Genomic DNA, 24,118 nt, shown 5'->3' on the forward strand with positions numbered 1-24,118 from the left:
ATATACATGTATACATATATACATATATATACATATATATATACACACAGTTAAGCAATAAACATTATATCATGCTCTGTGATATGTATAAAAATGAATCACATGCTATAGCCTTCACGGTCATTGGATGAACTCAGAAAAATACAAAATGGCATGGGAATGGGAACAGTATACTTAATGCCATGCAGCAGTCTGAATTTTTAAACTTCGGTTTAAAAAGCCCTTTGTGTGAGAATGACTCAAATCAAAAACCCCATAACTGCATATTTAAGCTGGATTCACCATGTTGCACATTTATACTTTTCTCTGGGTCCATAAAATTCCCACGATTCAAATTGAACAGTTTATATACACAACTGAAGGATATTTAAAAAAAAATTCAAAATCAACAGTGTAAAAACAAACATAAATACAGCCACAGTGACTCTTGTGCACCCATAAATGAACTATATTCTCATATTGTAAACTAACACACCCACACATAATCCTCTGTGGAAGATCACAAACATTAAAAGCCAGAATCAAACAAAAAGTTTTTTTTCTCGTTGATGACGTGAAAGCAAAGTTTGGTGTTTTTCAAATACATTTGGTTATGAAATGACACTACATACAAAGAAGTGAGGAAAGTAAAGATCACTGGTGAGTTTACATGCGTTCTTTTAGATTATGCATAAAAAAAGCACAGCCCTTTGAAAAGCCCCACCGGTTTTTTCCTTTAGCATTTTTAACCACTCACGGGGCCTGATTCATTTATTTATGAACTACTGAAGAACTCACATACCAAAACATTCCGAGTTTTAAAAAATTAATACGAGAATCAAGATACAATTATACAATGTTGCCGACGGGTTTCACAGACATGTCGTTCTTTAGTATTACTGTGGATTGGTCTAGGAATAACAGCTAATCATGAGGCTGGCAACATAAGTGGTTGATCTCCAGTTTTATTTTCCGCTCTGATTCTGTTTAGATCTTCTGGATCTTCTCTCGGACAACGATGGGGTTATCCTTCCTGATCTTCTCTGCAGCATCAGCTTTGTAGTCAAAGGTGCAGTTGTGAATGTCGGAGTACCGGTGCGAGCTGCAGAATACATTTCCACATCTGCAGTCAAAGCCTGCAACGGAAAGCATTAACATTTGGGATAATGCAAAAAAAAAAAAAAATTCTAACAGTATCCCAAAGTATTTATTGCAGAAGTAAAGCTCCATTAGCAAGCTATTAAAATTGTGAAATCTATAGACACACACTAAGAACTGAACAGCATCTGACAGTTACATCATTGCTAGATAGCACATACTGTATAAGAAAAAGCATTCACCGTCTGGTCATTATCCACTATGCTGTGGCCTGTCATGTATCTCTTTTGAGCTCTATTGAATCAGTGAGACTGTAGGGTGAACCGTGAACTGTGGGGAGGGCACATAATGAACAACAGCTGGCAGTAGCCACTGCTCTTGATACACAATGCCGAGTGCCTCTGTGTGGAGCGGCTCTGCCTAGGTGGGGTTGCTCGGAAACCTCACCGTGCCCAGCTGTTGTTCACCAAAAAATGATTACACCACATGATTCCCTTAAAAACTACAAATGATCTAAAACAACTAACAAGACACAACGCACTAATTAGTGGGCTTGAGGACGTGTCTACACCGAAACTGTTTTCACACGGGTTTTCCAGTTGTCAAGCTCACACCTGCTTGACAGTCAAACTTTCTACACAGGTCGCGTAAAGTTTTACACATGTAACTGCAGTGATTGTGTATCGTGCTCTGAGCCAAAATGTAGGCGACCTACAATTCAGTGCTGTGCCTTAAGGCATCCTGTGTAGACGCACACGGCGGCTGATGCTGCTGCTCTGCCTGAGCTGCTCACATTACACTTTTCTGTGTCGACGTGGTGTGAGTAGGTATTTTGAACTTTGGACAGAGCCAGGCCAGCTGTTTCACGTTGCTTTAAGTTTGAATGCTATACTAAACATGTCCTGACTCTACTCCCTATCCGATCTGTCCGGCTCGAGTCGGGATCTCTGAGGACCTTTGGTCCTCAAAACCTAGTAGACCCATTATGACCTCTACCTGTGAGGACTGCGAGTGGATTCACTAAGTCAACTAAGAGTAGCAGCTTTCTGACACAGCACTATCATTTTGAAGTACACTTTCCTGCTGTGGAGTGATCCACGGCACCACAATGTGCAACAAGCAGCAAGCAGCTTTGCCGGTTATGTGGTACTTCCCTTGCAAGTCATAGTGGTCTCCCTGCTAGTGGCAGAGATGGAAAAGAAGAAGGTTTTAAACCTAGCTTGAAAGCAACTTTTCTTCTCTTTACTCTGTTCAGAATCTCGAATACGCCTGAATTAATGTCTGTTTTAAGCCCTGATTTCACTTTATTCAATGAGATTGTAGGGCTAATTTTTAATGTCCCCAGGGAGCAATTTGGCTTACAGCAAGCAGCCAATAAAACTGCATGCAAAAAACAAGGGCCAATTAAATTGTGTATTTTTTATTTTCCTGTTGTGAAATAATTAAAGGGGCAGCATGGATGCTCAGTGGATAACCCAACAAGAAGGTTCTGGGTTCAACTCAAGCTGTTGGCTGACTGTCTGCGTTGAGTAAGCATTTTCTCCCTCTGTCTCCTTGCCTCTGGGTGCTCTGGTTTCCCAGAGTCTGAAGACATGCAGGTTAGATGAACTGACAGATCTAAACTGGCCATAGATATGAATGTGTTTATCCGACTGGTAAGCTGCTTCTCGCTCAATTGTCTGCTCCCCGGGCCCTGGACAGGATAAGTGGATGAGATGTATTGCGAATGAAACTAAAAACTAGGTGTCAGCCTGTGTGTGGACCAATACTTTAAGAGCAACTTGGCAACCCCTGAAATCTTGTTCCAATCGCTCACCAGTGGTTCAACCTCTCATCTCGCTGCAGTGATGTTTTTCTGGATGTGTCGGCACGATATGGCATTACTGTTGGCTGTGGTTACAGCTGCAACAGAGCACACTTCTGAACACACAAAACCACACTCCTCAGTGAGGCTGGGTGTGGTAAGATATTAAAAAGACTTAAAACCTTCAAACACTGCTTTTTCAACCTGCTGCTATTCTTTAATGACTGGAGAAAATGTGGAGCCCCAAAGCCATACCAGTTGGGAAGCCCTGCTTTAAATGTTTCATGTAACTGGGTGTTTGTGTTTGTTCAGCTCTCTCTATGGATTGTCATACCTGTCAGACCAACTTTCTTTTGGCAGGTGAAGCAGCGGTTCTTCTTGGCTTTTGACTTCTCCTCTGTCTTTACGGGTGTGTCCACTGATAGTTCAGACCCTGATGGTGAGGGAGAAACACAGCAGTCACATAATCATTTATTCAGTGTTATTTGTTATTTAATTTCATATCAAATCCAAGTCTTTCTTGTCTCTGAATTGCGACAGGAAAACATGTTGACTTTTCATTTCCAGAGTAGGGTAGTTAGCTGGACTCTGGGTAGCTCCCTCAACCTGATCGTCAGTCACCTCCTCACATCTATATTTTCATCAGGATCCTCCAGCTTCCTCTCCTCGCCTTGACGGGATCACTTTTTCAAAGAGGCTAAGGAGGGTTGAGGAGACTGCCTCTGAGCTACCTGCTGAACACGGACCTTCCTGTATACTGCCTACTGCTGCAGCTGTGTCTGACATGCATGAACCTTAGAGAATGGGTTAATGCCACAGACACAGAGAGCAACAGCTCATACAGCCACAAAATGTCACTGTTCTCCAGTGGCAATTTCTTGCTTCTGGACAGAAGACTTTTCACCATCAGAGACTTGTGTCTGCTTTCCACATGACTGGTTCATATATTTGGTTTATACACAGATCCTATCAGATGATGTTTTTAACCACTTGATACTTGTTGCAAAGTATGTGGTCAAGACCTCTTCCAAGGTTTTACATTTGTAGCCCTCAAACACACTATTTAATATGGCCGGTTGTATGTCATTAAGGCAAAGAAAACATGAAAAAATGAGTATGATGATACTAAAAACATCCAATCTATGTATAATTCATTTATTGGACTGATGTAACAGTGCAGTGTGTGCAGTTAAGTCTACTGTTCAGGCTGCGGCAGGATGTTTGGGTAACCTATGGAGGGCTAAAGTCACAAAAAGGCCTAGGTGTACAGTTCCTCCTACTATTATTATACAATAAATCTCAGCTCCAGCACTTCCATCCATTATTTGGTGAGCAGTGATGTTTGTTCTAGTGCATTAGGAGTGAGAGTCATAAGGACTATTATTACATGTTGCCATTGCTCTTAGTCTTCTTAATCACTTTTTATAAAAGAAACTTGAGATATCAACAGGAGCCAGTTAGTTCCTATGCCTCCTTTTATTTAGCAGCAGCTTAATGTGAAAGGTTCAGCTCAGCTGAGTTCAGTTTATCCAAGATGAGCTGAGTCAAGGGCAACTCTCATCCAAGAAGCTCCTTCAGTTCAGAACTGAGGAAGCCTCTTGGACGGGAGGTGAAACATCAACTCTTCTCGGATAACCATGACCTAGATGACTTAGAATCATCAGAGAGTTCAGTTTAGTTAATTATTCATTATCCCTGGACAGCAACTGATTTGCAGAAGATATAAGAGGCAAACAACCAACACAAGACTAAAATAGTAAAAACACTGAAGGACAAAGGTATGTTTGCACGGTGGCATTAAATTACAACCATGTAAACCTCACACAATCTAATAATGGGTCTTTTTAAGTAGTTAGATAGTTGATGGGGCAAACAAGTGTTTAGCACTATCTTGCCTATGTCTGACGTGCATGCATCTTGTCTATCATCATTTTAAAGCTGCAGATTGAGCAGGGAAATCCTTCAAGTCGCACTGCCCTTAAGAACACATAACCAACATAAAAGATGTTCACTACCGTGAGAACACTGGAAATACTGAATATTTGATGGTTTAAAAGTATTCAGAGATAATAAGATTGATGAGAGAAATGATCAATGTGATGTTCAGTCTATAAAATACCCCTCCTAAATGATCATCTACACTTCCCCACAAACCATACTTTGTAAAAAGCCAGCTGTCAGACTGGTCTTTGCTCCTGAGGTACTCCCTTCTGTTGAGGTTGCTGAGGCAGATGTTGGTCCACTAAAAAAAACACGGAAAATGAATAAAATAATTAACAAGAACTAGTGCAGTGCCTGTTCAGAAGCGCTTGTTATCTCATTAATAGTTCAACATTTTATTCAGTCATCTCACCCTCATCATCATCATCATCATCTAATTTCCACGTCGCTGCTGTGTTATGATATTAATAATAATAATGATGAACCCTTATTAGTCAGATACCTGATCAGAAAACACTGCACCACAAATTCAAAAGGATTGCTGTGAAAGATAAACTCACTTGCCAATTTATTAGGTACACCCAGATAAAATGAATGCAGTATAATACAACAGGCCTGAGATACATCATCCTTTCATGAGGATTATAATGTTCAGTTTTTATTTGATTCTGTTTCAGAGGATGTTGATTTATTTTATTGGTCATTTTGGAGGTGCTCTCAAACTGTACTGAGTTATACTGAGAGGTCTTCTGTATATTTTGTCCATCCCATTTATATGAATTAAGGTTGACAAAATAAGCGCTCCGGGATGCTTTTGCTTCAAACATAGCAGTAGTGCATAGCAGTAGTACTGTGTCAGGCAGAAAGACAGAGATTTCTCCATCTATTAGTAGGATAGATTAGAATACTTAATGTTTACAGAATAATAGGAAATAGACTGATCACTTGTGCTAGTGTAGTGTATAGTGTATATGTCATCAGATTACACAGTCTGTATAACTCCAGCAACCACACTAGCTCCGGTTCCTTCCCTTGCCTTATTCAGACAATCTTTTTTTAGAAAGTTGGTCCGACACTCGCGTGAGTGTGAGGCAGCAGTACCTGCAGTGTCTGGAGTCTGTGTGGGCTGGGAATATGGCTGCTGGTGAAGTGACTGTAGTATTGTCAGAGCACTGTGCTAGGAGAAACTCTCCAATTCGGCTGTCAGTAGAAGACGAACCTGAAATGAAAAAGCACATTTCACATTAAATTCACCCATTTCCTTCCCACTAAGCCTGTTTCAATCTTCCGTTGTTGTATTTCTGGACACATATCCACATCCAGTTATACAGTACATCCTCTTCTGGCGTTTCTGATTAGGCGAACACGTGTGAATTCACTTAAACAAATCTGCATACTCTGTTCTTATAATACTTACATCTGTACATATTAATGTATTGATTAAGTGAGTACACAGAAATGTGTCTTTATTACATGTAATGTGCTTAAATTTACAAAAGATGTTCTTCAGCAGCCCATACATACAGGATATCCTGAGTGTGTGTTGGTGCACAGACAGGCTTTGTTAAATGTTAGCATGTATAAAGTGCTTAACATAATTAGTGTTTTTTGACTCCAACCTTGTGGGCTAACACATCCATTGCTGTTCTGTTTTTGGAGGAAGTCTTTGTAGCACATGGAACACATGCCATTATTCCGGGCGCTGCCATAGAAACCACAGCCTGTGGAACAGAGCAGAGGAGCCTGGCTCTGGTTGATCTCCTGTGGCATGTCCCTCCTCTGGGAAGAGAGAGGTTGAGGTCTGCAGGTCAGTACTGTCACAAAAACAGTTAAAAGACACCATGTCACTGGAGAAGGGGAAAGTAACATGTCTGGTAAGCAAAACTGGATTACAGAGTAGAGTATTTGAGATGAGGGTTATAGATTTAGGGATGTGGTTCATTAGCACGGATTTATCAAATCTTATTAGGTTTCAACATTTGCAAATAACTAAATCAAAAATTACTTACAAAAATGTTTTTCAAATCCCTCATCCAAAAATCTGCAATGATGCAGGTCTGAGATATTTTTAGAGGATATTAATAGAAGCAGCTGTGTAAAGGCCTCTAGAATCGGAACAAGCATTTGCTGCCAGCTTTCATAACTTGATAGTTTTCAGTACTCAATGCTATAGACACAATTGGACCTGTATTCAAAAAGTAATGAGAGTCATCTTTCGCTTGTTCCAGCAATGGTTTCTTGTCGTTTTAAAAGTCCGTGAACTTTCTGGAAAGTTTAGCAGAACATTGCATTAATTTGAAATCAATTAAGATGAGCCTTTATCTCGTGATAGAGAAAAACAATGTCTTCAGTACAGTAATATGAAGCCAGGAACCTTCAGCTGTTTAGGGGATTGGTTTTCCTCAAACTAGAGTGCTGCTGTGTAGAGGACATCCCACATCAAACTGTGAGCTTCTGCTGCTCCCAAACGATCAGTGGGTTGAACTGATCTTTCCTCTGTTGTTATGTACAAAGGTTAATTGACTTTTAAAAGGCTGATGATAACAGTGTTTCCCAGAGTTTTGTGGAGTTGTATCCTGTACTGACAACCTCCAACATCCTGCACTAAGGCACTGTCTGAAAAACAGCACTGCATGTATGAGGTGAGTTTTCATTGGGGGAGCCATTTTCAGTGTTGATCACTGCACTTGAGTGCACCATTCTGACAAATTAAGTCTGACTATTATATTCAAAAACTGAGACAAATAAAGACGATAAAAAAATTTGAACATAAAGCCAAATGTAGCATTTATAATCCAAATGTCCCTTTAGACCTCAGACTCATGTTCCTTTCCCTGTCTGTCTTCTTTTTTAGCAATTACTGCAATTACTCAGTACAATGTTATTATTAATATTAATAGGAATGATGCCAAAAATACGATTCAGGTTGTGATAAACTCTTTAAATAAAAACTCAACGTCAACTCCATATAGCTCCAGTATAAAATCAGATTTTATCATCCTAATGATGCAGTGGTGACCAAGTGGACACCGCAATCAAAGCAGTCAAAGACAGAATGTGGCATGATGCTGACTCTCCTGTGTGTACAGCACTCTTCTGTGTGGTGTGATGAAGGAACAAAACACAGAGTTGCAGTCCTACACGCTTCTCTTGGCTTCCATTACAGCAGTCACCCACCTAAAACCCCACAGAGACTCTGTCTGCCCCCCGACAAACAAGGAGTTGTACGGAAAAACACAATGTAAATTAATACCACCACTGCAGAAGTACAAAAAAAATATGACAATTAAATGTTGACTCTTAAACATCCGACCGCTCCCATCCAAAGCTGTATTAGTAAGTGATCTAATATCAGATCATCATATTAATATGATGATCTGATATTAGAAACCTGGTGGTGTCGTGATGAATATGTTAGCCTAAATAAATCCACCACCCCCCTCTGTAAGGCCAGAGCAACCTGTTACTCATCTATTGATCCATGTATTCCCGTAGCTCTCAGTAGTGATGATTTCATGAGCTTGTTTAATGATAAAATTGTGACTATTAGAGACAAAATTCACCACCTCCTGCCCTTAACCGGCACCAATTTACCTTCAAACACAGGACCCTTAGAAACAGCTGTAAAACCTGATACATACTTAGACAGTTTTTTCTCCCATCGACCTTTGCCAACAAACTGTAACAATGTCTTCATCTAAACCGTCAACCTGTCCCCATCCCTACTAGACTGCTTAAGGAAGTTTTACTCATAGTTAGCACCTCTTTGCTAGATATAATCAATATGTCTTTACTAACAGACTATGTACCGCAGTCCTTTAAAACAGCTGTAATGAAACCTCTACTTAAAAAGCCTACTCTTGATCCATATGTCTCCGGGGTTTTCCCATGATGCACCGTGCTCCTCTCTCCTCCTCTTCCTCTCCATATGTATGCATTCATATGGCATCAATGCTCGTTACTAACTTGACTTCTTCTCTCTCTCGTAGTTTTGTTCTTTCTCGTCTCTCTCCTCTCTCCTCCTGTCAGTTTCTGCAGGTATTTCTGCCCCTGGTGCTGCAGAGTCTGGACCTGTGACTGCAAATACAATATGTTCTCTTTCCTTCCTCCTGCCCCCCATGTCTCTCTCTCTCTCTCTCTCTCTCTCTCTCTCTCTCTCAACGCAGCTGGTCGAGGCACACAGCCGCTCGCCATGAGCTGGTTCTATTCAAAGTTTCTACCTGTTAAAAAGGGAGTTTTTTCCTTTCTGATGTCACCAAGTGCTTGCTCATGGGGGAACTATAACTATAAAGAGTCCGGTCTAGACCTGCTCTATAAGAAAAGTGCCCTGAGATAACCTCTGTTATGATTTGGCGCTATATAAATAAAACTGAGATGAATTACATTGAATTTTATGACCACATTTGATTTGGATCTGTTCAACCCACTGTGAGGAGTACATCAAAGTACAAAACATGTCATGTCATGGCATTATTTTTGAAAGCATCCTCACTTTAGATCATCTTGTCACAAGCTGCTAAAGATTTTGCACAGTACTGTACAACATTATTAGATTGTCAATACCAACTGTGTAACCATGGTACAGATATTGGGGGTGTCCAAAGGAGTGCCCACCATCCCCCAATTTTTAAAGTGCATTTCCAACAATTCTATGATATTATATATGAAACTTTGCAAATTTAGAACATAGTTTTGAGGACAACATTGAACATTACAATTTGCTTTTAAAGGAAAAGTCTGTAATTTCTCTGAGCTTGTGGCTGCCAATCCATTTCGTTATATATGAGCTTACTGTTTACAGTTTACTGTTTACTGGCTCAAAACAAAGCTCCTCCATGTGCTGATCTAAACCGCTGCTCTCTCTGCCTGGTTCTGTCTATATATAACTTTTAGTTTCCTGAACAAAACATACCATGTAGTGTATCTGCATGTTTTCACCAATGAATCAATGACTGCAGTTACATGGGCTGCAATACTCCAGTCTTAATCAGATTAAGACACAGGGGTCAACAAGATGCTCTGCTCATTTTTTGCTGTCAGCTGTTCAATCTTTCATGGAAAAATTGGTCCTGTCCACCCGTGTCTTAATCTGATTAAGACTGAGGTATTGTTGTCCATGTAAACAAGATACAAAGATTCACACAAAAACATGCATTTACCTATAGTGCCTTACTAAGCTATCTATTTAGCTAAATCCTTACACTTACTGTCTATGTGCTCTACTAAACTGCATTATAGTTCAGATTCCAATTTCTCACCTTATCAGCTGTATCTCCAGAGCATGTCCCTGACTGGCCAGTGCTTTCAGTGTGCCTCTCCTCCCTGTCGCTCTGTGCTTGCCTGCATTGTGACCATGTACCATTATTTTACCAGAAGAACAAGGGCTGACCTTCATGATCATTTAAAATTTGATACAATGAATCATCTGCTTGTATTACTAGTTTAGTTTAATGTTATCATTCTGTTTGGCTAGCTATTTAGTAAGTGTATACAGGACAGTGTACAATATACAGTAGTTACAGTTAACGGAAACATTGGGTTTTGCCTTCTAAGTATACTAAACTAACGTTACCTATTTAGGTATCTAGTCACTGTTGTCTCTGCTGTTTCTGACCAGGTAAGCAAAAAATGTGCACTGAACGTGACACCCTGTAAAAGGGATGTGTTTTGATTGGCTGTCAGTGTTTTTATCATTCATCAAATCCTTCTGAAAGTGCTGCAATCTTTATCATTCGCCACTGTCGATGTTGTTACAGTTGTGCTTTGGACTCAGCCATCCACTTGAGTTAGAACGATTTTTAAACCTATATATTTATTGTTATTTACGTTTACAAAAAAACCACTCCAGATATTTTGATTGGACGACCGTTGAACTTTGGATGTCACCTGACTAAAAGAACTGCCGACTGTGGCCTACTGACCTTTGACAGTTTTCCTGACCCACTTGTATTCAAAGCAGGGTGATCCTCCACTCACAAACAAACCACACTAGAACACACAACTAGAAATCAGCCCCACTCCTATCGCCACGCGGAAAGTTAGGGGACATCTAGTAATGAGGTCAATCACACTTTGACCTCACACTATGCCAAACTGATCATTAAATGAGTTTACCCACAACCATCCAACCTTTACAGAACACTGTTGCAGTCCTTCTGTAACTATGCTGCTTACTGATACACTGCCAAAACACAGCTAAGCTAAAAAGTAAAAAATACAAATAAATAAATAATAATATTAATTAAAAAAGGGTTAGATATTGTCGATCAAGTTATCAAAAACGAAGTTATCAAGCCAAATAATGAAATTCTAAATAATCTTGCAGACAACAGTAGTCATATGTCGTGACTGACTAACTTTTCATGACTATAAAAGTACACGAAAAACTGGCATTGGTGCAGACTCAGGTACATTGTAAGCTATCCTACAGTTAGTAATGCTCTCATCTTCTGCTTCAACAGCACACTTTTGCTCTAATCAAAGAATCCATACATCGGAGACGCTCAACACAGAATCAAAAGATCCTTCAATCGGGAAGATATGTCGAAGGTTTTTTGGTAGACTGAAACTTCGTGTTTGACCGACCTCAATTATTGTCCCGAATTCCCTCTCTGCGACTCTTTCTCTTCGTTTCTCAACAGACAACATCCGACATCATCTGCTTCGATCCTCAGTGCGCTAACACACAGATAGCCGCGATTGGCTGGCAGTCGCTCAAGTCACGCCCACGCCCCTGAAGTCATTGGCTAAGTGGTACGTCAATCATTTCTTCAGCGCAGCTGGCTGGGAGAACGGAGGATGTCTTAACTAACAGCTGAAAATAAGGCATGCTGCGAAATGTTTCGTTTGCTGCCTAATCTCGGCATCGTTAAAAGTGAGAGCGGCCCTCAATGTATCCCCTAGAATTAAATAAAGGTTGAATGAATTAAAATGAAAACACTCTGACACTGGAAAATCATGGCCATTATATAGTTGTATAGTCTGTCAGAGAGAAAAAAAGTTTAAATTAAGAATTATTAAAATTAATTAGTGGGAATTCTATCAAGCTACTACTCTCCAACTTCAAAATAATGAGATATGACCTGCACAAAGACAGCTTCTGAAGTTTACGAGCTTCTGTCGAGCAATGAAAGTGTCTTTCTCTCCTACGTTGCATTAGGGACAGTCATGCCAAACTTAATTTAAAAATTGGGTTTGTTTCAGACACAATGTAATGTCAGCTATATACTGTAACGCACATAAAATATATAAAAATATATATACATGGTAGACTATATATACACAATTTGGCCTCAACATTAAAACCGGTAACTGGTCTTAATGTTTTGGCTGATCTGTGTATTTTATTATTTAGTTAGGCGTTCCATGTTATTTAATGTGTGTCCATAACTTATGTTTTATCTGTCTTAATAAGAACTTATCTCAGCTGTGACTAGTTCTCCACAAAAGCCTGGCACCAGCTGCCCTGTCACAGAAAAGGGGGCTTTTAAACAGAGTTTGGTTGAGGAGGAAATGTAAACTTCAGTATCCACAATTAGTTTGTGAATTCCAATTCCCAACCACTAGGTGTAATTATAGTAGGCTTCAACAGTAGAGTTATTAATGATGTTCCAGGTTTTAAAAATTATCTATATTATGATTTGTAACTCAGAGATGCTAATTAAAAAAAACCAAAAACATTTAACCTTAATTTAACCATGGGAATAGCGAATATACAGGACAAAGCAGAGAATAAAGGCCAATATATTTAATTGGATATTATATTACATACTTTTATTAGATAAGTATATATATTAGAACTTTTTCAAAAAATAGTATTTCTCAATAGGAGGCTCTTTTAATACTTAGTTCCCAAAATTAAATGTCACACTAGTGCATATAGTCTGTAGTTTCTATTTCTCTCAGATACTAGATTATATACAGTAATTTTACTATCAGTCTTACTATTAACTATAAGTGGTAACTTGTTCTTCTTAATAATAAACTAGACAGTCAATTAGTTTCATTATTCCCTTTCCATGTTTTATAAGTCAGTAACAAGCAGTATTGATACAACTCACTAATTTAATATAACAGTTAACATATTCCAGTCACTTTATCTATAGAATATATTGTATCAAATGCCTCAGTACCAGTACCATCCCCAATTTCTACAGTTCCTTGTTGAAATTATTGGCATCCCTGAATTTTAAGTACAGAATTTAGAATATTTTCAGAAATAAATGCAAAGTAACTAATTTTGTAGAATCAGAATATTTAATAAAATGTCCAACATTATTGAACAACAAGAAAAATCAAAAAAACGCTTTCATATAGTGAAATTAAATTAAAATAAATAAAAAATAATTCCAAAAAACGACAGGCCAATCGCTAAATATCTTAAATTCCCTGTTTCAACAGTTCACAATGTTATCAAGAAGTTTCACAGTCATAAAACTGTTAAGACGCTTCCAGGACATGGTGCAAAGAAGAAACTCAATGAGAGAAGTCTGCAAAGGTTGATGTGGATTGTGGAAAAAACACCATGCAAGAGATCTAAAGAGCTTCAGGCTGACCTGGAGCTATCTGGAGTGGTGGTTTCATCTCATACCATACGCTGTGTAAGAAAACTAGGTTTGAGGCGAAGGTCTTGGGTCTTTCAGCAGGACAACGACCCAAAGCACACATCCAGCAGCAAAAAAGAATGGTTGACTGGCCAGCAGTGAGTCCTGACCTAAATCCCATTGAAAACCTTTGGAGAGAGCTGAAACCTGTCATTGCAAAAAGGACTCCTGCAAACTTAAAAGAGCTTGAACACACAGCAGTGGAAGAGTGGCAGAAACTACAAGCAGACAGGTGCAAGAAGCTTCTCGATGGCTACGAGAAACATTTAGAGGCTGTCAAAGGCTCTGCAACCAAATATTAGTGAAGGTTGCCAATAATTGTGTCTGGGGTACATTTTTTGTTTGTATTATTTCAATTTTATTCAAGTTTTGTTTTTTTATTTTCTTTTGTTCAGTAACCTTTGACATTTTGGTAAAGTATTTCGATTCTACAAAATCTGTTCATTTGCATTTATTTCTGAAGATTCTAGATTCTGTACTTAAAATTCAGTGGTGCCAATAATTTCAACCAGGATCGTATGCCTTATATAATATATACATATACAGTACCTGCTGTCACCACTTTTGTTGAGCTACACTGTAAGAGATATGTGCAAACAAAATTATATCATTTTGTATTTTTTCCTAAAACTCCTCATCACTACTCACCTTTTTAAAAACTTATCTAGTTCTGGTGATTGATGCAATTCAAATTCTCTTGTACAACAAGTTTTGTTTTATGAATGAACCACATTGTTTAATAAAGCAGTTTGCAATTAACACAAGTATTGCTGCTGTTGTATTCTCCTCCACGGGAAATCCAATAGGAATGCTCAGTGTCACTAAAGTCCTCCACCAAACCAAGAGAAAACACTGGTCAGTGTTGGGCTGTAGTCAACCAAAGAAATTTTTGGTCAACTGAAAAACACAAAAAGCTCGTTTTTGTATTATATTAAATCATTTTGACCAAATGTTTTTATACTGAAATGATAACAGACTCAGAGACAACCAGTGTGCACCTGCCCATATTCATATGATTTCCAAAAATAGAACTATATCAACAGTATGAGTTATTACTGTAAACAGCACGGCACAGGGCTGGATTAACCTGCTAATAGGTTAGCGGGCAAAAAATATCTGTGGGCTCTTATTGAACCCCCATTCCATAAACTCAACATTTTGTGTGTATTTCGTAGCATTTAAGTATCCAACAGGTCAGCAGGAGAGCCCCTGATTTGAGGTTAGTTTGTGGCACTTGGACACATCGTCATTTTAAGGATATGCACCGGCACAATTTCAGCTGATAAAAATAAAAGGTATTAAAACTAGATTTTGACACAAGGCCATACAAGACTCAAAAAAGTGGAGATGCAGTAGTCACTTTAAGGCCCTTATAATTTCAGTTTATAATCGTACTTTGGTTTATTACCAATCAAACCATTAATTAATCCATTAATTAATTAATTAATTTCCACACAGTGAACCTGGAGCCTTTGGGATCGCAGGGGGTCTAGGGGCCCGAGGTTTATGGCATACTTTGCCTGCCTGGTAAACAAACCTCGGTTGGTGCAGAACGAGAATTGGTTTGTTTCTTTTGCATTGATGAGTCCAACCTTGTGGAAGGCACTGATTATCAAAAGATGATATTTTATCATTTTCATTATGGGCAGCATATTATATTATATATATTATTTATTTATTTTTTGAAACTGATATTGGATACTGTGTGAACCAGTGCACAAGGAATCATTTTTATAATTACTTAGATATTTAGTGACTGCTCAAAAGATCTAAATGATCATGTATGAACACGAGTCTACAGCCCACATTTTAAGTTCATTTAGAGAAGAAAATTATAGATTAATTATCAGTTTATACGGGTGAGATGACGGCAGCGGTTGTCTTCAGTGGGTGTAAGTAGTGAGACCTGTATTGACTCTGCAGCAGTTCTTTTAAGTTTACAGACTATGAAGTCAATCAGTGAAGAGCTATTGTTTGAAGTTTTTCAATGTTTATTTAGAATACAGAGGCTGGGAATTGATGTAGAATTTTGTTGGGTAACCACACATGTGGGATTAAAGGGTAATGAATTTGCAGACAGGATGGCTGAAACATATGAGGCATATAATGGACATTCCATTTGGAAAAGGTGGAAGTAGGGCATTAATAAAAAAGAAAATATCAGACATTTGGCAGAAGAAGTGGGATGAGGACAGTGAGGGCAGAATATATTATAGAATACAAAAGATAGATAGAGCACATACTGTGAAAGGAAGTAGTAGTAGACGAGAGGAGGCAGTTCTGTCCAGATTAAGGTTTGATCACACTGGTTTAAATAAAACACTATTTCTATTGGGAAACGTAAATTCATAAGTATGTGCACATTTTAATATAACTGAAAATGCTGAACACGTAATAATGCACCAAGTCAACTATACTGAAGAGCGGGTGAGTTTGCAACAAAGGGTGAAAGAGGCCAGATGGGGATTGGATTTGGAAGGGATTCTGGGAACTAATGGATAATAAGATGTGGGAAACTCAGAGAGGGGTAACAGAATTCTTAGTAAGCAGATTTAGTAGGTTTGTTTAATAGAATATATTCCATACATTTCATTATTACAGACTAATGTTAAATAGATCCTGTTCTGCTCCGGTACGATAGGTGGCAGTATGCACCTAAAAGTTGGTATTCGCCCAAAAACTGAAAGGAGAAAAAGAAGAATGTTTTTGTTTTGTTTTTTTAATTCGAAATGTATGACATGTGTTGTTATTCTTGTTAATGTTTAACTTGTCGCAAGTTGCATGAAGCAAAGCGCTATGTCGAAATCGCTTCTCCCATGGTACCAACAACCAGCACGTAAACAGAACACACTTCACATTGCTATTTGTTCAATTAGCTTTCTTTTGACTTAGCTCAATTTAAAGTTAGCAGAGCCAGAATGGCTGCCTTGCGAGCAGCAAAGCAAGCTCTGAGGAAAGAAATAAAGCGGCGGGTTGCAGCGCTGAGTGACGGGGAGAAACAGCGACAATCTCTAGTCGTTTCACAGAAGGTAAGGGGAAGGTAACATTGTATATAGTAGGCTATTAGCTTTGCTAGCTATGAACAGAGACTGCAAAAACATACGTTTTTCTTACCCTCTGACACTTTTCCACCCGGGGAAGAACGTAAAAACAACCTCCAATAAAATGTTTTAAAGTTCACTGCCTTGGATATGCTTAAAATTTCTGAATGTGACCCATTACTGTTAAAGAATCCATAGGTGCAGTTATTCAATTCGGCGTACATCTAATGTAACACGAAGCTCTTATTTAGATAAAATGTTGCTTTCCTTCGGTCTTTTTCCAATAAAACACATGACATCGAGGATATGTTTCAGCCAGCGCTGAAAGTGGACAGTTGATAGCGAAATAAAATGATTCTGGTGTTTATAAACCATGCCAAATTGTAAACTCAATCCAGCTACCCTTACCGAAGTTTCGAGTTAGGTCGAAGGAGTTATGTAGCTGCTGCTCATCAAGTAAACTGTGAAGTTTTCATTTTTTTTTAACGCAGTCTGGCTTGATGACTGTAGACTTTTAACACGGACCGGCGACTGCGCGTCAGCTTGGTGCGGACTCTCCGTGGAACCCTTTTCGCAACACGACAGGACAAGCGTCGTCACACCGGGGAGAGCGCAGGTGTGACTGATCCCCGTTAATAAGGACTCACCTTCATTTACAGAAAGGGCGTCGGGGAGCCGTGCCAGGGAGCTCACCACAACAGCAGGCCCCTGGCACGCAAAACTCGTATATGCATTTGGTGACACAATTAAGCTCACCTGTGTTCGACAAGTCAAAGATATCTGGTTTGAGAAGGTGTACACATAATAATAGTAAGAATAACAATACCAACGTACATAATAGTAACTCCCTCTCTCATAGTCAACACTTTGCTCTCTCACTCTGACAGGTACACACACTCCTTATTTTAGAAGCTTTCTGAAGGAAGGGAAATGTCACATCCCTCCCCAACGTCAGACTCACCACAATTCAGGCTGAAAGAACATTAAATGACAGTATAATTACGTTATCATGCATCCTGGTCAACAATAAAGTGGACCCTGGTCGCTGAGCTAGAACTCACTGTCTAACTTAACTACCCACCAATAGTAGCAGCATGTTTCCTAGATTTAAAAGATGTATTCAAATGATCTTTAAATGCAGCAGTGTAGTGGGGTTTATTCAATTACAATCTGCCACAAAGAACAGAGGAAAAAGTTAGAAATGGTTCAGGTGAGAGGAAGTTCAGTCTGAGAAGAGGACTGAATGGGCATCCACAGGCATTCAAGAATAGCTCCAGTTTCTTGCAACTTGGCTCTTATTTCGTTTGTCCGTCCATCCTTTCTATCAGTAATAACAGTTTACTCATCAAGTTCATTGCTGAGTTTGGGGATGCACTAACATCAATTTAGTGTATTTATCTCTTTATTTTGACCCCTGCTCCTGGGCTCCCTTCTGATAAAGTCACTGATTATAACTTTGTCTTCATATGCATTTTCTTTCAGCTGTTCAGACACCCCAAGTATGTGTCCTCTAAGCGGATTGCAGTGTTCCTCAGCATGGATGATGAAGTACACACTGAGGAAATCATCAAAGACATGTTTAAATGGGGCAAAAGCTGCTTCATCCCCAGATACAAGATCGGCAGCAGCCATATGGACATGTTGCAGCTCAACAGTCTGCAGGACATGGAGATGCTGCCTCTGACATCCTGGAACATCCAACAGCCTGCTGAAGATGACAACAGCAGAGACGAAGCACTGGCTTCAGGTAAGCATATACACCGACCCAGACACAAAACACACACACACACACACACACACACACACACACACACACACACACACACACACACACACACACACACACACAACATCACCTACAGTCAGAAATGTAATCTGTATATGGCTGTTTAACAGGTCTCGGACCTCTTCATAACATTCTGTTAAAACATTGCTTTGCTAATTGTGATGTAGTTTTCAGTAGTAAAGGACTAAGATTGGGTTTGTTGACAAAAATGCAAAATAAAAACTGTACAAAACCCATAAAGATAATTAGCTATGGATGCTGTTGTCTGTAAGTGTGAGCGATATTGCTTTGTGCCCGCTGACTGCTTTTTTAAAATTCCATGTCAAAATTAGGAATACAAAACAAACGGCGCCCTCAAACAGTGATGATTCACTTCTTAGGAAGAAAGAGAAAATAAAATTATGAGTCACCTCTTTCTTTGACTGCTGTTTATGATGAGTGATGGTTTCAGAGTAGGCTCAGGGTAGGTTTGTAAGCATAATGGACTTAACATGAAGTCTTAATTAGTTTTTTAACTTAATTTTTGTCTTTTAGTATGGTAATGAACAAATTCACTATTGGTATGTTCAGTCCAAAAAAATACAGGTGTCAGCCTCATCACCTGAACAAATTTTGACCTAACGTAGACACACTGTCTCTCACATACAGCCTCTCCACAATTATCATTACAGGATTTGATTTTATCAGCTGTATATCTGATTTGTCTGACATTCTCCTTCAGTAGATGGAGCTACTAAAGCAGGACTTCTGTAATTCTTTAATCCTATTAAATAGTCAAATAGGTGTGTTTAAACACCTGCTTATCAACTACATGTCAAAGCCATCAGCTGAACCTTGTGGACAATTTTAATCTATTCTAGACGCGCTGAGACTGTTTTCAAAGAGATGGTCTCTACTTCAATTTTTTGGGGTCATGTATGGTCACAGCAAAGTGAGTTTATAGCCTAAATTGCCAGAAACCTGCACCCCTGAATGATTTCAATTAAGCCCAAACCCTTTAACTTATAGCCTCGGTTCCACTTCTCACAGTAAATTCTCCCAAAGGTCTGGGCTATGTTCTACAAGTCCCAATCTGCCTATACATGCCAGTATACCTGTACGAGTAACTACTAGAAATACTACCAGGTTATATTCCCACCAGTATGGTTGCACTACATCTCCCAACTCTTGTAGACTGATCCATATTTCATGCAATCATAAAAAGAAAAAAAAAAAACATTCTGCATATTCCGCAGGTAGCACCTCTTGCTAAAGTGGCGCTTTTAAATGTCAGGTCACTCTCCAACAAGTTCTTCATTTTAAATGATTTTATTTTGACCCATAAATTAGATTTTTCATTTGTCACTTAAACCTGGCAAAGACCTGGTAAAATCAGCTCTTTTTCTGAGTTGTGTCCTCCATACTACAAATTTCTCATTGTGGCGTACTGGCCGTGGTGGCGCCCTGGCTGTGGTTTTTAATGATCTTTTTACCTGTAAACCCATGTCAACTGACAAACATACAAGTTTTGAATTATTGTTGTTTAAGATTGAACAGTCGATTCCAGTGTTTTGTGCACTTATGTACAGATCCCTACTTCAACTTCAAGATTTCTATTGTTGAATTCTCTGACTTTTTGTCTTTTATGGTTACTAAATCTGATAACTTATTAATTTTAGGTGATTTTAACGTTCACATTTGCTGTCCATCTAACCCCTTGCTTGGGATTTTCTACATGTAATTGACTCTTTCAATCTTACCCAGTTCCTACATGGTCATACTCCTGACCTTATTTTACCTTTTGGCATTCCGGTCCCCAATGTCCAAATAAACAGTTTCAAATAAAGACAAATAAACCCAACCTCAAACTAATACAGTGCAAGGTCAACCACAGAACACACATCACACTCAAAAAAATGCACCAAATGGGCCTCTCAGATTCAAGTAACTGTCCACACTGTTCCCCCAAACACTTTAGACTATTACATCCATGCGACACCGTACAACACTTTTGGAAAGAAATCACTGATAAACTGTCCGTCATATCGGGCTGACAGATTCTACCCTTTCCATCACTCCGCTCGCCACAAAATACATCAGTTTGAGAAAGCATGGGAGCCAATCCTCACTGCATCACTTCCTGAATCACATACACAGCACAACACTCATCTGTAGTCCTGATAACTACTCCCTATCCCTGTCTCTGTGTGTTTTTTCTCTCATCTCAAATTTCATAAAAACTAGACTCTGCTTCAATATATACACACCCACTCTCATCATTAGTCTTTTGTTATTATTATCATCACTAATTGATGATTAATGATTAATTTTGGTCTTGTAGTTTTTTACGTTGGCATTGTTGCTGTTATTGTCACCATTATTATTGGTGGCGAAGATGACAGCGATAACAACTTATACTGTTAAGGATTTTCTTAAAACAAGGGTCCTGCATAGTGTTCTTTTAATATTATTACTATTATCAGTATTTTCCTTTACTGTTATCATTATTATTATTATTATTGCTGAATCACTGTTCGCTGCTACTATTACTGTTATTGTTGCTGTTATTTTTTTTATTTACTTATATTGTTATTTATCCTTTCTTGCCTTCCTACAATATCAAATTTCACTACCTCATCTAATATCAACATGTCTATTCATGTCTTTTTTTCTTTGTCTTTCATTTTATTATTATTATTACTTTTGTTTACTATTATTATTATTATTTTTATTATTGTCATTATTGTTATTACCACCACCATTAGTACTATTACTATAAACTATTGCTGTAACTCATGCTACTACTACTATTGCTATTATTATCAACACTATTATCAGATAAAGGACTTAATCAATCTAATTAACGACTTAATATAGCAATTAATTGATTAATTTATCATTCAGTTTATTTATTTATTTTCTCCTTGCCGTAGTTACACATATAACAAATTCTTAACTTTACATAACTACCCTCTCCCATTATCACTATTTTCGATGTACACACCCTGTGAAATACCTCACCTCCACCCTCCACTCCATTTAGTATCACTACTTTCATTTTTTCCTCTTCTTTCTGTTTAACTTTATCATCCTGGTGGGGGTGGCCGGTTTTGTGTACCTCCAATGAAGAGTGGAGAGGGGCAAGGAAAATAAAGAAAAAAAAAGAGGAAGAAAAAGAAGGAGGGAACAATCTTTCGCCCCCACAAGAACAGGCTCTCTCTCAATGGGTCTTGGGGCTGTTCAGGGTGGGTGAATAGATGATGGGTTGCCCCCTCCGACAGCCAGCTTCCTGCCCAGGGCCTGGGGGTGGCTGAGGAGGGGTAACCTCTGCTTCATGAAGTATAAGCAAAATGCAGGAAAAATCTGGAAAAAAAGGGAAAATTAAAAAGGAAAAAAGCAAAGACAAAATTATAGCCACAAAGAAAATATCACAAAGCAGCTGGATCTGGGACACTACAAGATACCCCTGCCAGGAAAACTTAACTTGGTTATTTTTTTGTATTTCTTTTTTTCTTTTATGTGTTGTTTATTTGTCATTGTGTTTTTTCTGTTTCTAAAACTCTTCACAGTATTCAGTTGCACTTGCACCAATATTCTTTACTCAGTGAGAGAAAAGCAAAAATCAAAGCTCAATCCTGGTTTTACTCCATAACCTGTTCAGTTAGGCACAAATGCAGAGGAGCAGAATGTAAATGGAAAAAAAAGACAAACTCCAAGTGTCTTACCAGCAGCTGAGATACTGTCTGGCTATGTATCAACAGTGTTTCAAAGCAGAGCGAACTAAATATTTTTCTGGTATCATCTTCAAATATGCCCATAGACCCAAAGTTCTATTTAATACAATAAATGCAGTACTCAACCCTGTAGTCCAGACAAATTGTCATGAAGCAACACCAGATACCTGTGAATATTTCCTAAGATTCTTTATAAGCAAAATTGACAATATATGATCTCAGATCTCTCCGCCCTCCTACGATCCATCAGAGTTAAACCTGCAGTGCGGAACTTTTGTCTCCCACATCTGGCAATGAAAGTAATTACACAAACACTGTCGAATACAGAGAAATTTCCACAGTTCCAGGACAATAATGAATTATTTAGGTAGAATAAATGTAAAAGCTACATAGCCTACTCTGTATAAAATATGTATCAAGTCACACATTCCCATCATGGACAAGGTTTGGCTGATAGCTGTCCATATTTACAGGCAAAGGCAGGCATTTTCCAAACGTTTATCATTGATTATTCTGTCTGTTCTCATTATCCAGGAGGCCTGGACCTGATCTTGATGCCAGGCCTGGGTTTTGACAAGTTGGGGAAGCGTCTGGGACGAGGGAAAGGCTTCTACGACACATACTTGGAACGCTGTATCAGACACCCCAAAGGAAAGCCCTATACCATCGCCTTGGCCTTCAAAGAGCAGCTGTGTCAGGAAATCCCTGTCGATGACAATGACGTGCTCATTGATGAAGTCCTGTATGAGGCTGATGAGTAGGTAGCTAATCACCAGTGGTGGTCCATGAACTTAAAACCTGCGATATTTACATGCCAAAGTCAGCTAATGGTTTAACCTAGCATTTCCATTTAATACCAATACACACGTTTTCACTCAGACATTTTGATTTGTTATAGCAGTAATAGCCCAGTTGGGACTAATGAGACCAAGGATGGCCCTTTGGAATGCTCTATTGGAATACAGCCATCATTAACGGTATTAATTCCACCTGTAGTTTCCCTACTATTACTTGTCAAAATGTCATCTGTTATGGCATTATACAGGTTAAGCTACTAATTCAATGGCTGTATTGATATGTGTGTTTAAGGTACTGAAACCTGATTATGTATTTTGTGCCAGAGTTCTGCTCCTAATACCATGCTGATGTTGCAATAAAGAGCTGTTAAAGGCAGGCTTTTGCTAACTAATAATACTTACACAAAGAATGCATTGCAACAATGGAATGAAAAGTATGATAACAAATAATAAAGTTAAACTGGGAAATGTACAGTGTTTTAATGTACATCTTAATGGCTGATCGACCTTGATTGCCTTTATATAGACCTCCAATAATCTGTTCTACTGCTCTCACATTGTTGAACATCTTTCCACCAAGCATTTCTGACCAACAGATGGCCACAGCGGTGATTCCATTTGGAAGCTCTTGCACCATTTGTGCAAGAAGATGTTGATTTTGACAACTGAGCTTCACTGCTGCAGCACAGAGGAGACTGACCGTTATTACTAGCTTTATGAAAGCTTAATCAGTTAAATAAAACATGCAGATTCTGCAGCCCATGTTGCCCTTTAGACTCTCTCTCACCCCTACTCTTTGAAACGGCTGAGACAGAAAGATGGTGAGAGAGTGACCTAGAGTTTTCTGTGCGCATTTGCGCTGCACACCTGGGGGCTGTTTGACAAAGGGGATAGAGAAAAGCAAAACTTGTAAATGGAAGGGGTGTTTGTTGTTATCCAGGTTCAGAGAGGCAGACCTGGAATCAGTTGGAAATCCACAACAAATAAATTTGCAATAACTGGCTGTCAACTACCTGATTTTACATGGCTGAATTTCCATAATTAGGTCACGTAATGAAAACTGGGCCATCTAAATAAGACTGTTTTATCAAACTGACTTGCAAACTAGTCCTTCTCTGTGCAGACTGATGAATGTGCAGAGTTTGACACTCAAGGGCTGTTCTCAGTTCATAACATGTACGTACAAGATGATTTTCTAACATAACAGGTATTTTGGAAGCCAATCATGGTCAGGTATGCAACTTAGACAAATGTGATGTGAAAAAGAGGATCTTTAACTTATACAGGTCAGACTTTTTTAAGGTATTCTTCAATGGATACAAAAGTAAACTAACAAAGGTATATAAAATATATAGT

At 38.7% G+C, this 24,118-nt stretch overlaps 2 protein-coding genes across 11 annotated transcripts; one reads left to right on the forward strand and one right to left on the reverse strand.

Moving 5' to 3' along the window:
* Window positions 1-432: 432 nt before the first annotated feature.
* zfand6 (zinc finger, AN1-type domain 6) lies at window positions 433-17,218 on the reverse strand. Of its 6 annotated transcripts, none has more exons than XM_040122095.1 (6): window positions 17,114-17,218; window positions 6,442-6,601; window positions 5,924-6,041; window positions 5,041-5,123; window positions 3,216-3,314; window positions 433-1,115 (listed from the first exon to the last, which is right to left on the reverse strand). In XM_040122095.1, the coding sequence occupies exons 1-6, from the start codon at window positions 17,117-17,119 to the stop codon at window positions 967-969; spliced, it is 615 nt and encodes a 204-aa protein (XP_039978029.1). In that variant the 5' UTR covers window positions 17,120-17,218; the 3' UTR covers window positions 433-966. The 6 variants fall into 6 exon arrangements, with proteins under 6 accessions (XP_039978029.1, XP_039978335.1, XP_039978248.1 ...); XM_040122401.1 differs by having other exon boundaries at window positions 6,442-6,636; window positions 17,114-17,198; XM_040122314.1 differs by lacking the exon at window positions 17,114-17,218 and adding an exon at window positions 16,875-17,084.
* On the forward strand, window positions 16,124-23,234 carry mthfs (5,10-methenyltetrahydrofolate synthetase (5-formyltetrahydrofolate cyclo-ligase)). Of its 5 annotated transcripts, none has more exons than XM_040122532.1 (3): window positions 16,124-16,454; window positions 17,949-18,213; window positions 22,500-23,234. In XM_040122532.1, the coding sequence occupies exons 1-3, from the start codon at window positions 16,344-16,346 to the stop codon at window positions 22,724-22,726; spliced, it is 603 nt and encodes a 200-aa protein (XP_039978466.1). In that variant the 5' UTR covers window positions 16,124-16,343; the 3' UTR covers window positions 22,727-23,234. The 5 variants fall into 5 exon arrangements, with proteins under 5 accessions (XP_039978466.1, XP_039978741.1, XP_039978714.1 ...); XM_040122807.1 differs by lacking the exon at window positions 16,124-16,454 and adding an exon at window positions 16,965-17,082; XM_040122780.1 differs by lacking the exon at window positions 16,124-16,454 and adding an exon at window positions 17,159-17,259.
* Window positions 23,235-24,118: the final 884 nt, after the last annotated feature.

The sequence above is a fragment of the Xiphias gladius genome, chromosome 1, assembly GCF_016859285.1.
Source record: "Xiphias gladius isolate SHS-SW01 ecotype Sanya breed wild chromosome 1, ASM1685928v1, whole genome shotgun sequence".
In the NCBI taxonomy this organism is placed as follows: domain Eukaryota; kingdom Metazoa; phylum Chordata; class Actinopteri; order Istiophoriformes; family Xiphiidae; genus Xiphias; species Xiphias gladius.

What these genes read in the sequence shown, in the direction of transcription:
- zfand6 (XM_040122013.1), bottom strand. Translation starts at nt 11,470, where the DNA reads ATGTTGTCTGTTGAGAAACGAAGAGAAAGAGTCGCAGAGAGGGAATTC. An exon ending in AATTCGGGACAATAATTGAG is followed by an intron (nt 6,602 to 11,407) that starts GTCGGTCAAACA and finishes CTCTCTTCCCAG; the next exon opens with AGGAGGGACATGCCACAGGA. An exon ending in TGGATGTGTTAGCCCACAAG is followed by an intron (nt 6,042 to 6,441) that starts GTTGGAGTCAAA and finishes TTTTCATTTCAG; the next exon opens with GTTCGTCTTCTACTGACAGC.
- mthfs (XM_040122532.1), top strand. Translation starts at nt 16,344, where the DNA reads ATGGCTGCCTTGCGAGCAGCAAAGCAAGCTCTGAGGAAAGAAATAAAG. An exon ending in CTCTAGTCGTTTCACAGAAG is followed by an intron (nt 16,455 to 17,948) that starts GTAAGGGGAAGG and finishes ATTTTCTTTCAG; the next exon opens with CTGTTCAGACACCCCAAGTA. An exon ending in AGACGAAGCACTGGCTTCAG is followed by an intron (nt 18,214 to 22,499) that starts GTAAGCATATAC and finishes CTCATTATCCAG; the next exon opens with GAGGCCTGGACCTGATCTTG.